The 15,681-nt window shown below is 47.6% G+C and overlaps 2 protein-coding genes across 2 annotated transcripts, besides 16 other annotated features; one reads left to right on the plus strand and one right to left on the minus strand.

The window, feature by feature from the left end:
* Positions 1-15,681: part of a sequence feature (sequence corresponds to BAC RPCI93-30O21) that runs on past both edges of the window.
* Tb927.4.3750 (receptor-type adenylate cyclase GRESAG 4, putative) lies at positions 5,446-9,270 on the plus strand (the record flags this gene model as incomplete). Its single annotated transcript, XM_839432.1, has 1 exon — positions 5,446-9,270. One exon carries the CDS (start codon positions 5,446-5,448, stop codon positions 9,268-9,270), a length of 3,825 nt encoding a protein of 1,274 aa, XP_844525.1.
* Positions 11,655-11,678: a sequence feature (AT_rich).
* Positions 11,884-12,179: a mobile genetic element.
* Positions 12,364-12,431: a sequence feature (T-rich).
* Positions 12,863-12,889: a microsatellite.
* Positions 12,936-12,961: a sequence feature (AT_rich).
* Positions 13,243-13,336: a microsatellite.
* Positions 13,395-13,481: a microsatellite.
* Positions 13,578-13,607: a microsatellite.
* Tb927.4.3760 (hypothetical protein) lies at positions 13,766-14,971 on the minus strand (the record flags this gene model as incomplete). The annotated part of the gene is made up of 1 exon (XM_839433.1): positions 13,766-14,971. One exon carries the CDS (start codon positions 14,969-14,971, stop codon positions 13,766-13,768), a length of 1,206 nt encoding a protein of 401 aa, XP_844526.1.
* Positions 14,252-14,327: a microsatellite.
* Positions 14,988-15,042: a sequence feature (T-rich).
* Positions 15,099-15,143: a microsatellite.
* Positions 15,182-15,204: a sequence feature (AT_rich).
* Positions 15,315-15,384: a sequence feature (A-rich).
* Positions 15,444-15,469: a sequence feature (AT_rich).
* Positions 15,531-15,609: a sequence feature (A-rich).

The following is a 15,681-nucleotide window of genomic DNA, read 5'->3' on the forward strand; positions in this document are numbered from 1 at the left end:
CTTTTGACAGATCACATAACTTCAATGATGACGCAGACTCCTCTGCTGCTGCATGTTCCAACAATATGCTACAGACTATAATTTCTGCATGAACTGCAGTGACGCCGCAATGATATACCATGGCATATTCTAACACTCATTCTTGCATGATCTCTCGTACTTCCGACAACATCAGGCAAGTTTTGAGCATTCGTCGTCAACAAAAATTCGTGTTTGTTTCTACTAGCACTACCGCCGACGTTCGTGGAGGTGTTATTCATCCGCTTCACACCAGCACAAGTGCTTCGTACTGTCGCGGACACGGCAATACCTAAAACAGGTTCGCTCGCGGTCTCCCCACCTCCACTTCCTCGCGGATTATTCTTTCTGCCTGCCCACTGGGGCGCAGTCGAACTAAGGAGACGGGCATATCCATTTGCACTTCGACTGCCCCGCGATACAACTGCCCCAACAGCCAAGGGACCACACAACACGGGACACAGTGCTCGGCATCACTTTCCCAGTTCCCCTTTCCTTTTTCAATTCCGCCGCTGCGGTCAACCGACTAAACTTCCGTGGGGGATCGTCGGCATGTTGAGTGCCTACGGGCGCGCACGACTGCCCCGCGTGTCTACATCTGCGCAAGCTAACCCCGAGGCAAGAGGCGTGACCCCACAACACCCGGGGGCGTGCAACTGCTTCCCGCCCCACTTCGGACCCGATTGACAAGGCGTCACCGCAGTTGAAGAACATCAGGCCTCCACCGGGGCCGATCGAAACCTTTCAGCGTCCCTTAAGTCCGTAACGTCCTACCGTGCGGACGGGTGGCCCCTACCCAGTAGCTGATCCGCAGGCGCAAACCAGCGCAGAGGGAAGGGGGTTTGACACTCCTGTGATACCTCATGCGGTCGAGGGCCAACGCAAGCATGATGGTAGCGGCGGGGTGGAGCTCCGCGAACGTATTTTCTTCATAACTCATCCTCAGCCGATGAGAAGCAGCATTTGTACTGTGGCACGCGATCTTCCAGAGCCACTTATCAATATAACAGATGAGAAAGTGACCCTCGGTTTCTCATCCATATTACCGGGGAGCTGGTCCTTAATACCGCAGCGAAATGCCCAGAGCGAGGGGAAAAGGAGGTGAGCGTTGCGAGCCGGCCTGTCCTTGCGGGTGCCAGCGGGCTTTGGGTTTTCAGGGTGGAACGATCAAAGGGGCGGTGGGAGAGTGGAAGCGGATGGGAATACGCTGAAGTACTGTGGCAGCGCCGCGTGCGACCGGTTGCTATGCGGGAACCTCCGTGGGTGGTGGTGGCTTCTGACTGTAAGTCGCGTGCCCGTGGTTGGGGTGCGAGCGTTTTCAAAGAGGCTCTTTATGACGAAAAATGAGTGGCCATTCGGTGTCGTCTCCTCCGTCGACCGCCGCGAAGGTATTTACTTTGTTCCATTTCATTTGCGCGATGCTTTGTGCTACAACCAGATTGAAAATATAACACCTCCTTGAAAACCCAAAGGAAAATTTCTATTTTCATTTAGAGATAAAGTTCAGGAGACAGGAATATTTTGTGATGCTCCGCGGTGTGGGCAGACATATTGCTACAGAACGCGCGATACCATTGGTTGGGAGGTGAGCGTTGGAAAAGGACATGAAGCGAAGTGGGAGATAGGAGGTATATGTGTGTGTGTGTGTTGGGCGGTGGATCGGGGCGCGGTCCGATACAAGCGGTGGGCCGCCGGAGGCAGCGACGAGACATGTGCAAGTAAGTGGCACAACCCGAAAAAAATAAAAAATAAATTGGAGTTTGGTCAGGAGCTGACCCGCCTATGTGGCGAATCTGGACTTATATTTGCTTCTGTAGACTGTATGTTTCTGAATTTTGGTGATGCTGGATACCCACCCACCCACTCACTCCCCCAAACACACGTACGTGTACATTCGTACGTGCATGTGCTGCTGTTTCTGGCTATCAGTTGTCCTACTGTGCGATGGCAGCGGATGACAGATGTGAGTGGCTTGGGGGGGGGGGCGATATATTGCACATGAGTACATGGTATAATGTGTATGTGCGCGGCAGCGACGGAGATGGGTTTACCTATTGGTGGATGGAGAAGGGCCGCTACTAGTGAGACCAACCAAACTATGCACACTTTTGGCAACGCTTTCCCCACCACGCCCCCCGGCGAGAAGGCTTTGTGAACATAATACAATGTCGTTACGCGTTTGATAAAGCGCTTAACGCTAAACGTCCCGTGCATGTGTTTGTGGCTGTGCTTTCCTTCAGATTGCTGTAAGTAAAGCGCATATGTGAAAACTCATCTTTAGAGTTTCATTGGGAGTGTTATGCAGTTTCGTACTGGTGTCCAGGGGTGTCCACTGCAACGGTAGTTTGTGACTTCAGTTTCATTCGTTGAATTTGCATTTCTAATTAATTGGCCCCCTTCGTGTTGGGGGACGCATTGTTGTGGGGTTGAAGAGTGTTTCTCATGGTGTTGTCGCAAAGCGGTCGACACCATGCTCTGTCACACGTGTAGGGCGGTTGTATGCGCGGGGACGTTGAGTCTTTTTTTTTTCGGAAGAAACATAGAGGGTGGGCGGAGGTGCCAACGGGCGTCTTCCGACTTCACACAAACATGTTATTCATGCCTACCATAAGGCTGATAGGTGGTTCAACGTGGAAGAGTTTTGTGAGACATTTATGTTTTTACAGTGGCTGCACGATGCTCTCATGGATTCGTGGACGTACAGGAAGTGTGGTACAAGTCACATTGATACTGGAAGCTGTTGTAAGGTCAACATGTACGCTTTCAGTAAGCGTCTAACCGGCGGTGGGACAACTGATTTGTGGATGGCCACTAGCGGAGGCAGCAGATGAAATTGTATGACACATTATTTTCAGAGACTATGGGTTTCTTCACTTCATGTTTGTCAATGTCCATTATATTTGTGAAGGTGGTGTCTTGAGCCGCGCGTCGGCGCATTCCTCATCCGGCGTACTTGTTTGGCAAATGTTCGCGGTAAAGGACTCGAAATCATATGGCAAGATGGTCATCATGAATGCTCTTGAGAGCACTGGGTCCGTAGCCAGTTTGTGGTTGACCAGGCTTAGGCCACGTGCGAATATCAATGCGCGATTCAAAGAACAAAACAGGAATGTGAGCTTCAGCTCAACCGCCCTGTGCTTACACGAAAAGATTACTAACGTTAATTATTTATTAGACTAACCGCGATAGCGGTGCCGCTTACGTCCGGAAGGATATGGGACAAACTATGAAAACTGCTCTGCACAAGTCAGCTGAATTGTGCAAATTGTAACAGAATTAAACCAAGCTAAATTGCGGACAAAGCTTCCTCGCTGTAACGATGACCGTGGAGATACTTTCCCTTTTTCCTTTCCGCTAGTCACACAATTGTCCAACTTCCGTGCAATATCGCCGCGACAGGCGCGGCGTAGACACTCTACGGGCTAAGTTACTAATTCAATAGATATCAGAGATTTCCTGAAACGCGTGAGCAAGGCATTCCGTAGTGGTTGTATAAGTGTAAAGCAAGGTGGAGGAGGAGAATAATTGTGTACAGTTGGGAGGAGCTGTGTCAGGAAATTAGATCACGGCACAAAGGGCGGAGGTGACCTGATGGAGGCGGTGTTTTTTTCTTCTTTTTAACTGTGTTGAACTCGCCGAACCCATTTCTACATACATCAGGGGCAGTTACCATGATGCTCCTTACCCTTTCTCATTTTCAGGTTGAAATGTTGACCAGTATAGGCACTGTGTCTTAATGTGGCGGCAGCTATCGGTATGCATAATGCGGCAGTTCAAGTCGAACCCCTAAGTTGGTCAGGTGAGAGGAAGAGAGCATGCCATACGTCGGGGGAGTGTTCGGTGGAGACCCACCGATATATGAAAATGTTCGTTGTGCTTAATGCTGGCACTGCCGGTGTACGCTCTAGTTCCGCGAAGGTAAGTCTACATGTCCCTATTCGATGAACCGAGGTGGCCCACATCTTTTGCGGTCCACAACCACTCCTTCTGACACATTTTTGCATCCACTGCACATTGCATGGTCGCGGTTTTATTATTGCCCTAAGGACTTTGTGGCTGCTGGCGACGTTTGAGGCGAATATGGGGTGTTATTGCCCTATGCGGCGTGTTCATTTTGACTTATACCCACAACGACATTGATGTGGTGGCTACAAGCTCACATGTCTCTTCGTGCCTAGAGTTTCAAAAAAGAAAAAAAAAGGAAACATGGCTATACTGTTGTTAGTATCATTTGTTAGTAGAAATATCTCTTATGTTTTTTTGTGACCAGAAAAAGCTTCGCAATAATGTCTAATATAGTATTCCTTGTACCGCTGTTTTGCATAGGGGTTGTTTTCATCAACTTTCTCCCTTTGTAGAGGTCTTAAAAGATTGTGAGGCAACGTGTAAGCGCACACAGACAACCAGCCAGCCGTGAGGGGGATTCAAAGGGAGGTGGTCTTGTATTTTTGTCTATAGGATGCGGAGGAGTGCACTTACCAGAGCGAGATGCCACTGAATGGTACAAAGTTTCTGGTGATTCTTGTTTCAACGCTACCAAAAGCAACACTGTATATTCCCTAGCGTTCAAACTCTACACGCTAGCGGTGGAGGCGTTCCGTGTTGAATGCCTTGAAGAATCACCTGGTAGAGGTGTGAATTACACCAATGCGGCGAGGCACTCGACGAAAAGGACAATATATGGCGGTACCGAATACATGTATTTCGATGAACATGGGTGTGCACACAAAGTTTAATCGCGCCGTTGCGCGGGGAGCATCGAGATTCCGTCATTGCCTATCGTTCACTTTCTTTTTTTAAATGAGGATATACACTGTAGAATATACGAATGCTCTGTCAGCACGGGGTGACCGCTAGAGGGACTACGCATTAAAGGTCATCACATAACTCTACAAAAAGCCGCTTCACTGACTGAGTTATCGCTAACAAAGCTTTGCATGTCCTGTGTGTGTGAGTCGCTAATGCAAAACTGCAGAGGTCGCTTGGTTTCATGACAATTTCGCTGCGGTATTAAGGACCAGCTCCCCGGTAATATGGATGAGAAACCGAGGGTCACTCTCTCATCCGTTATATTGATAAATGGCTCTGGAAGATCGCGTGCCACAGTACAAATGCTGCTTCTCATCGGCTGAGGATGAGTTATGAAGAAAATACGTTCGCGGAGCTCCACCCCGCCGCTACCATCATGCTTGCGTTTATGTTTGGATGCTTTGGAGGGTGACAGTAAGGTACTGCGCATGTACGCTAGGGGAAGACCTGTTTGCGATTGAAGGGTGTGTGTGTCTTGGCGCAGTTGCGTCTCGAATCCTTTGACAATTTTCCCAGCGCATAAACATTTTATTAGGGTCTCTGGATCTGGGATGTCTCTGAGGTGCCACCGTACCTGTCGATGTCACGAGGTAGACGTTTCAAACTTAGGTTGCTCCAATGTGCAACATCAGATCTAGTTTCTTATGCGCACTTTCCCCATTTCTTCTCAGCACAACTATTCTTCCTGCTATTTCTGTAGGCAACAAACTTGAGCAGCTGGGGGGCCCTATCATGTTTTCTTTCACGCCTCGGGTTGGGCTTAGCTTTGACATTTCTGGCAGACGGGGAGCAGATAACTCTGGTTTGTGCCGCCCTCACCGTCTACGCTTAGCCACCGTAGTGATGTTACTACTCTTCATGGCTCCCCCAGCTTTATCAGAAGATGTCATGACGGTTAGGGTCTACTCTTTGCTATATAATCCTCTTATACCGGACAACCTATGCGATGCAATCAATGCAGGACTCAACGCTTCTCTGGCATCCCGCAAATGGACTGTTGCACCCGATGTCAAGGTAGAGCTCATTTCACCTACGTCTTACAAGATCAAGCCTGTTGAGGTCCTTCAAGTCGCCTTAGAGCGACACAAAGGCGAGTTCTTTGTCGTCATTGGGCCAGTTGGCGACGGTCAGGCGCTTGCCTCCCTTCCATTGCTGGAGCGAGAGAATTTGGTCGGTTTTGCTCCGTCCACCGGGTCCAACGCTATGCGTGGATGGAATCCCCACGTATATTTTCTCAGTGCTTCGCCCAATGCGGAATTGCTCACCCTCGTTCGCTATGCTGTCAGCCAACTGCGCCTGCTTCGGATTGGATTTATGTATCTTCGGGGCATTTCCTTTGGTGATACTGAGTATAAGATGACCACGTCACTAATGTCCAGCGTGGGCCGTGAGCTATGTGGTGTGTTTACTGTGGACGGCTTAATGAGAGGACGGGTCAACGATGATGACTTTAATACCGCCTGGGAGCAGTTTGCGGAGACGAGACCGCAAGGCGTCATCGCGTTTGCCCCTCCGGCAAAAGACCTCATCAAGTTTGTGAAGAGGTTGTTGTCTGACAGCCGCACGCACGATGCTTACTTGCTGTCTTCTTCATCGCTTGAGTTCGCACTAGACACGTGGCGCGAGGCATTGGAAGCAGATGGTGCTGAATTTTTTCTTGGCCAACTCATGCTAACACGAACAGGTCCACTGGCGAGGGACACACACTACCAAGCAATCAGGCGCTTTCAGGATCACATGAGGTCGTACCTGAGCGCTAATCCTGGAGTGACTGTTTTCAATGGCACGGATAACTTCGACCACGACGACGTGGATGGGGAGCTTATGGTGTATGGGTGGATTGCGGGAGAAGTGCTGTCCCAGGCGCTAAGTAGTCGGGAGTGGCTAACAAGCAGGAAGGCATTCATGGAGTCACTGTATAACCAGCGCCGTTATGTTATTGACGACCTTGTGATTGGTGATTTTGGTGGAGACTGCAAAGGTGGGGCCGGTGAGCGAGGAGCAGCATGCAACTGTAATCAGGGAGGGAATGTGCTGTACATCAATGTCGTCGGAAACGACGAGCGATTCCACACGGTGCAGGGAGGAACAACAGTCTTTGAACCGTCCAGGTGCCTTGCTGAAAGCGTAAGACTGTACTCTCCACTGAACACTTTGATGTTTTTAATGCTGGATCGCGAGTTGGCGCAGGTCTCCAGCGAGGCACTGTACTACGGAGCTAATGTTCTAACTGGTAACGGGAGATTTGGTCAATCTGATCGGCTATTTATAAGCATGATACCTTCGCCGTCAAATGCCACCTATTTGGCACTACAGAGCGAGCTTGACACAAGGAGTGTGACGGCTGTGTTTGGTGTCGTTGATGATGCGATGCTGTCCATTGCCGAAGTTGCCTTCGTTGACCCTGTAATGCTTACACCACGCCTGCATCATCGTGGCAGAAACGTGATTCAACTTTCACCCACACTCGAGCAGCAGTTGTTTGTTGTTGTGGGTTACGTGACAAACACAAGTGCCAGCGCCCCTATGTCTGCCATCGTACGTGGAGCTGATGCCACCATCATTGAGGTCGCACTGCGGAAGATTGTTTGGATGCACGGCGGAACACTGCAAACGGTAGCTGTGCTGGATGACAATGCCACCCTTGTTGGGCGCCTGCCAAACCGTGGGAATGCGTTTGTTATTGGTCTTGCCCCCGGTGACCCTTCCTTGCTCGCAGCGCACCTGGATCGCAACCCAGATGTGCGTGTGCTCATCCCATTCTTCGACGTTGCCCTGATGTATGATGAGCTGGTCAGCGCATTCAATGGTAACCCGAACGCTGAGCGTGTGCAGTTCGCGACAAGTTTACCTCACTGGGCAGACGCCAATACGTCATCAGAGATCGTAAGAGAATTTCATACCGCATTGCCAGACTCATCAGCATGGAAGCCGCTGCCGTTGCTGGGGTACGCTGCTGCACGGTTTGCTCAAGCCGTCCTCCCACGCATGGAGTATGTGACACCCAAAACGCTGCTTGACACCATCTACATGCAATCTATCATTACCGCGGATGAAATGCGGTACGGTCCTTTTGAAGAGGAAGAGGAGAAGGAGTGCTTCACAGCCAATGACCCAGTCCCTGAACAAGGAGAGGTGTGTGTTGTGAACTATGGCGCAACGCGTATTTCCATGTGGTCACTGGCACGTGCATTAAATGCCTCCGTACCGCCATTAACCTCGCCCGTCACGCCATTGATACGCTACGCTGATCCTAACGCCATTAAGTTGTCGTCCGCACAACTTGCCGGAGTTATTGTTGGTTCCCTCGTCGCCTTGGCTTTGTTTGCTGCGCCTCTGGTGGTGGTGCTCTATGTTCTGCGCCGTGGTGCGCGTGACAATGACAGTGCTCCCAAGGAGCCAATGGAGCCCGTAACGCTAATCTTTACTGACATAGAGAGCAGCACAGCGCAATGGGCAGCACACCCTGAGCTGATGCCTGATGCCGTGTCAACACACCACCGTCTTATCCGCTCACTCATCGTACAGTACGGATGCTATGAGGTAAAGACTGTTGGGGACTCGTTTATGATTGCTTGTAAAAAACCTTTTGCTGCTGCACAGCTTGCGTCCGACTTACAGCGGTGCTTCCTGCGCCATGAGTGGGGCACCACAGCATTCGACGATTCGTATCGTGAGTTTGAGAGGCAGCGTGCAGATGACGATAACGAATACAAGGCACCGTCCGCACGGTTGGATCCTGAGGTTTATCGCCAACTGTGGAATGGGTTGCGCGTGCGTGTCGGGGTCCACACTGGTATTTGCGATATCCGCCGAGATGAGGTGACAAAAGGCTACGATTACTACGGGCGAACATCAAACATGGCAGCGCGAACAGAAAGTGTGGCTAATGGTGGTCAGGTGCTGCTGTCGCGCGCGGCATATCTTTCGCTAAGCAATTCAGAGCGTGGGCAACTTGACGTGACAGCTCTTGGATCCATGTCGTTGCGTGGCGTCCCTAAGCCTGTTGAAATGTACCAACTAAACGCTGTAGTCGGACGGTCCTTCGCAGCACTGAGGTTGGACCGCGAGGTTGTCGAGGACGGGGATCTGTCAAGCACTTCCTTCAGCGATACGGGATCCTTACGTGGCGTATTAAGTGGAACTTCGCAGATGATTGACAGCTGTTTGCATGCCGTGCTTGGAACGCTAGGTCCATCCCAAAGACAGAAACTATTGATGCCTTTATGCGAGCGCTGGCAGGTGAGCCTCCCGCCGTCATCGAAAGCCACGTGGAATGAGGAATATTGCGAAGGAGTTATACGGCGTATTGCAGTGAAAGTGGGTCGAGTGGTCGATCACTGTGCAGCAAGTGGCAGTGAGCGGTCCGCGAGTACACTTAGGAGTGCGTCACTCATTATAATTTCTAATCATGGATTGGATGGGGAGGCGCGTACCACATAGATATTTATCCCTGGCTCGGGAGCCTGCACAATTAAGCTTTTCCCTTTTCAGTTTGGCGTGGAGTGTCCGCGGCGACGCATGCGCATACGTGGCACGTGCTTTTATAGAACCCGACAGTTTACTCTGTGTCTTCCCTTCCTTTCACAACGCATTGCGTTATCATTTCTGATTTGAAAATACCATGCAATACCCCTGGCCGGGGGGGGGGGGGTTAATTCCTCTTTTGCATTCCGTGTATTCGAGAGGAGAGCAATTATTACCACCCAAATTGTTCCATTCGTAAATTTTGTTCGCAAATTATTGAAACTGAAAATAACTTCCTTAAAGTGTTCAGTGGCTCATAATCCCGCCCCACCATCGTTTTGCCAATTTTTTTCTTCTTTTCCGTTTTCTCCGCAGCAGGAGGGGATAAGTAATCCCGGTCTTAAGCTAATTTCAGTACGGCCACATTTTGCATTTTTTTTTCCCCCTTCCCTCTTTTTTATTATGCGCCAGCGCTGCCAGTGGCATGCTTGCTGGTGTGCATTGTTTCTTATTTCTACTTTACTACGGCGATGCGATTTTCCTTTTCCAGGAGGGGACCTTGGTGCACCCATGTGCGCAATGGCATTGAATGTGGTATGCGTGCCAGTGAGTTTTCATGGGCTTGTTGTGTGTTGGAACGTGTGGCTTCCACCCACTGTGGATGTTTTACCGATTGATGAATCTCCTTAAAGCTCCCTCCTTTGGAACGTCTGCGTTTTTTTTTCTCTTGTCTTTCATCACCTAGTGATTTGCTTTTCTCTGTAAGGAAGATTAGCTGCTTCCATGCGTCGGCCCCCTCTTCCGCGTAGATACGGTTTGGCACGCCGGCTTGTCTGAGGAACCGGCGGGACCGGGCGGTTGCGGTTGCAGGGTGAGAGTTGTAACCGCAGCGCGCACCTTTTGGCAGCGAGAACCATCAGGCATTCGGGGTGCCGTTGGGCGACGGAACAGGTGACGTCGAAAGGGAAATAGAGGGAGGGGGTGGGTTGGCTGCTGTGCAAGCGGCGGGTGCATTGCCAGGTCCCTTTTTAAATGGGTATGTTAATAGCGTCGGCTTCCAGTCCATCCAACAGTGGGGCGGGCGCGGGAGTCGTGCGTGTTCGGGTGGAGCGGCTTGGGGAGAGGGGGGGGGGGGGAGGGACTGTGGACTGAATTACGTGGCTGAGGCGGCGGGCGTCGCGGAAACAAGAGATCCATTAAGTTTGTATGGTGGGGGGGCAGGGCTCCCGGGAACTCCGACCATCCTCATGTGGGGTTGACTGGGCGGTGAAGTGTGAGGGGCTTTGGGCCTTAAACGGCAATTCCCGCGGAAGCCGGGCGATGAAATTGCCTTATGGAGAACTGGGTCGTTCAAAGGTGTCCGGTCCGAGGGATTGGGTTCTCACTTTTTTGTCGGACGCGTTCGAGCAAAGCTATCGCGAGAAAATTTTTGGGGCCATCGCCCCACATGGCGGCAAGCCACTTCCCCTCCCCCCAGATTCGCGTCAGTGCTGACGATGTCGCGCTTGAGAGTTCCTGACGTAACCGTGGTGCAAGGAGGTCAAAAAGCGTAGGAAAAGGAAGGACCGGGCTAGTGGATCACAAGGACTTTTTTCTCCCCCCCACCCACCGGGATGCGGCCACCGAGCGAAATAATAATGTGTATTTTTTAAAAGTTGGGAACCATAAGCAAACACAGTGACCGGTAGGTTGGGGAGCGGACCTGGGCAGGCGAGTGTCGCTGGAGACCACAGCCCCGAGACTTGAGAGATGCAGGTTTCGCTTCTCGAATGCGACCCTCTTCGTGAAAAGTGCGCCTTTCGGTTATGGTCAAAACCGGCTTTGGCGAACCGAAAGGGGGGACGGGGGAGGGGGCCCAACTGTTTTAAAATTTGGAGCGGAAGTCCAAGGGCCGGAAGCTCTTCAGCGGGGTCCGATACATACAAAACTGTTATGGAACGCCCTTCTTTTCACGCACAGATATGTAGCGGATTTTCCTAAAATTTTCTCGACACTGAAACGGACTAAATGCCTTGCCGTCGCTTACTCCTGTTCCTATCCGTTGCGTGCAGGCCAGATTATGCTACAAGTTCTTATTATGAAGCACGACGTCTAGGGGATAAATGACTGTCGCCGTATGTTTCATTTCGTTAGGTTTAGAGAAGTAGGAATCACGTGGTTCCTTACCACGCTTCTTTCGTGTCGTTCCCCCCTTTCCATTTTTCTTTTCCTTTTACTGGATTTGGGGTCCGGCCGTCCTTTCATTTGTCCATAATGATAACTTGAGGTGCATTACGAAAATAAGTTAATTCCACTTGACTGGCAGCCCACATAAAATAAGACCAAGCCATCTCACACGCCACACGGTATCTCAATTAACCTTATTTATTTTTATTATATTTTTAGACCCGCTTCCCGCTCATTCGGTGCGTTACATATATTCTGGGAAGTGGGGGGAAGGGGTGCCCCTCCGTCGCTTTTCCCCTTTTTCCGTGTCCTTAGTTATTACACTTTATCTTGTTTTGACGGGATGGCCTAAAACTTTTTTGGCGCCTTTCCCTTCCTTTTTTCCGTGAAGCAAACGGTATTACATTTTTTTTTTTTAAATAGAAGCCTGCATTATGAATGGTTTTGGGCTTAGGAATGCGGAGTATTATTGTGCAAGGTTATCATTGTATAAATACGCTGGCCCTTTCAACACATTACACAGCTGTTTTGCAAGAGGGTGAAAATTTTAGAAAGCCCACACAACCCAACCTTCTCCGCCCCGCCAGGGAGGCGGGTTAAAAACGCTTTCAGCACTTCCATATCGTTAAACTATCGTTATAATTCATATTTTGTGTAGGATGATGAGGAAACCTTACTGTTTCTTCGGCATGATAATTATTTTTTATATCTTTCTTTTCACCTCGTTTCATGACTTCCCCTTATCGTAGTCTCCACGTTTCCAGTTAATGTGAGTGAGCCGACGGAGGCATCGCTTTTTCGTGCCGTTTCGACTCCCGAGATTTCGCCGTTGATGTTGGCAGCGAATAGGAATTTCCCCCGTGGATATTTTTGTGGCGGCACACGGAAATGTGTTCCCTCCACCTTTTCTTTTCTTTTTATTGTTTTTTATTTTTATTCATTCCTCTCCCTTCTCTTCTTTACCTTCCCTTAATCGCCACACTCGGGGGTTCCACCGGCGATTTAAATCAAAGTTTTACTGCCGGCACGTTTGTGTTGAAAGCTCCGGGACCGTTTGGCAACTAAACATCCACGCCAGAATAAATATGCAACTTTGCCGCCCACTGGGGGTTAAAACATCTCTTTGTCTTAAAAAAAAAATAATGTGGGAACCCAATACACTCGTGGCTGCATTTGTTTGTTGTAATAAATGATAGCGGCACGAGATGTAAGGGATGAGTAGGGAAAGCAAAAAAAAAAAAAAAAGAAACAATCAAAAACAACAACAGCAGAATTTATGTAACGAAACATGATATGGTGAAGTCAAATGCTACGCAACAGCGCTCACATGTATGTATGCATATGTATGTGTGAGTTGTTTTCCCACTCTCCCTCATCTTCACTTTCTCTCCTAAGTGTACAAATATATATATATATATATATATTATATTATTTTTTGAGTACCAACTATGGCGGCCAAGTGCCAACAAAACAACAATAATAATAAAAAATAAAAATAAAAGAAAGTGTTTTTGGGAAATTACTTTTTTTGTTTGTTTTTTCTTCACCTCCTCTGGTTGGGTTTGTGTCCAATAATTTCTGTTAAGAACGTGCTGCTTTTCCTCCCCATTGCCGCGTGAAGAGGATTCCGCATTCTTTTGTTTTTGTTTATCTGTTGGACTTCAATATTTCCCTCCTTTTTTCTTTTTTAAAGATTTTTTTTCTTCTTTAAAATCTCCTCCTTCTCCTCCTCAGTTTTTGTCCCCCCCCTTCCTTCGAGTGAGTTTTTGTCTGTCTTTTAATATAAATAAATAAACGAAAAAAAAAAGGTCTGATAATTAAATTGAAAATAAAACAAACAACCAAACAAACACACTTAAAAACATCAAAAAACAAAGGAAGGAAATAAGGACATCTTAACTGTTTGAGAGGCCCGAAGCACCAAGTTGTAAGGGACACACACGCACACTCATATAATGTGAATAAATAAATAAATATATGTATATACATACATGTGCATATGCGCATGAAATTGTACATATGACAGTACTTTCCCGTACCATTCCTCCGTTTCCTTGTTTCGGCAACTGCGCCCACCCAAACACCCAACGCCCACACGCACGCAAAATTATAATATTAAAAATAAAATACAAAAACAAAAACAAAAAAACAACATTGCATTTGACTTTCCAAAGTCCACGACATCTTTCACAACCACTTTTATTTTGGATCATAGGATGAGTTGTTGCACAGTGAAGAATTTGTATGTTGGAAAAATAACTTTCATATGTAGTAGTGCATTTCGGCATCAATAAATTCAGTCGTCTCATCCTTCACTTTGAATTTCGTTTCTTTTCTCTCCTGCCGCTTCCATTCCATACGGAGGCGCCACCTCCACGGCAACATTATCGCTTATTTCATATCCGAGCGTATGGGCACGTTTTCTGAACATATCCCTAAAATGCATTCCATCTTTTACGGGAGAATCACTAATCGAATTTGATGTTGACGATGATGATGTTGATGAAATGGAAGAAGTTTCTTCCCCATCCATTTGTTCTCGACTTTGTGCGTTGAGGTGTTCGCTGTGCATTTCCTCATCCTGGACTTCATCATTGTTATCTGCTGATTCGGACCGGCTCGATGTGTCGGGCTGCTGCTCTCGATATGGTTCGTTTATTGCGTTTGGAATTTCACAACGCAAGCGGTCCGCTATTCGTACGGCCTCCGCGAGTTCAAGTAAATATGATTTGCGGCACCTGAACTTTTGCACTTGGCCGAGTTCGTTAATTCCGTGAAGGAGCAGGAGGGGATCATCATCACTGTTGTTGCTGTTATTATTATTATTATTAATAATATTAATATTATTGTTATTATTATCACTATTACCGTTGCTGCCCTCTCCTCGCTCCCGCTCGCTCCATTCGTCATATTTGTACTGTGGTGGGTAATTTTTTTGTGGTTCCGATGCGCCATCAGCTCTCATGCGTTTCTGTGGGCACATTCCCATAACTGTTGTGGAGTTGAATGTTTGAGGGAAGTTTCTTTTAACATATGATTGGTGAAAATGCGCTGACGGGTAATTTGCAGGGGATTCCCCCATGACGGGAGTTCCTGCCACCCACTTCACCATACCTTGTGATGGATGTTGGGTGTGGAGGTTTTTTTTTGCAACACGAGGCGCAAAATTTAACTTTGTCCCATATGACCTTTTGCATTTATCCCAATATTTCTCATTTATTCCTTCCATTCGTGTGACGGGTGCGTGTGGTGGCGCTGTTGTCGTTCGGAATTGAAGAGTTCCACCACCGTAATCGTTTCTTGAAACAAATCCCGTCACCGGTGCCGGAACATGTGGTGAAGTAATTCCTCTCCTTTGCGTCATGATGTCATGTAATTTTGGATGCATTGGACGTAATGGTTCAAATGAAGGTATATTTTGTGTTGGGTATCGAAATACGACATATTGAGGGACTGCTGGTGTCGGTTTACGCGCGGCGTTTGGTGCATTTCCACCCATGTTTCTTACCATTGTCTATGTTTATGTCTTTCTTTTTTTTTTTTCTATTATTTTCTGCTCCTTTCTTTTATTTTCTTCTTTTTCAAAATTCTGCTGCTCAATCCTTTGCCGCGCTCCAGTCCCTTCTTTTGTGTGGGGATTCAGTTCGGTAAAGTTCAGTTCAGTTCAGTTCAGTAAAGTTCAGCGTTGATCTAAATTAGTTGATTTCTTTTCTTCTTTGCCAAATATATATATATATATATTTTCAGCTTTTCAACAGATCCCAGAGTTGAAATTCACTTTCCTCGAGCAACGTGAATGACGATGAGGGGTCCCTTCAAAAAATTTTTTCCTTTAGAAAAACCGCGTAATGTTAAACAACAACAATAATAATAATAATAGCTAACTAACTAACTGAAACTAAAAGTAAAATAAATATAAAAATATATTACTTGATTATGAGAGTGGGATGAAAAATGCCTACCTTTGTTTTTTTTTCCCTTTGATAAATAAATAAATATATATAATTATCTTTCTTTCTTGGTGTGTATATCTGCCTGCGGTATCACTGCTAAGCATTTTTTTTTGTGCCAAAAAAAAAAACAAAAAACAAAAAGGAAAGAGATCAAAAAGTAGAAACGACAATAAATAAAGCAAATGAAAAGAAGAAAGGAGACATGCGCAACTATAATGAAGGAAAAAGGAATTAAAGAATTTTTTCTTTTGTTTGTTCATTCATGTCC

This window comes from Trypanosoma brucei, chromosome 4, assembly GCF_000002445.2.
Source record: "Trypanosoma brucei brucei TREU927 chromosome 4, complete sequence".
NCBI classification, from domain to species: Eukaryota; Euglenozoa; class Kinetoplastea; order Trypanosomatida; family Trypanosomatidae; genus Trypanosoma; species Trypanosoma brucei.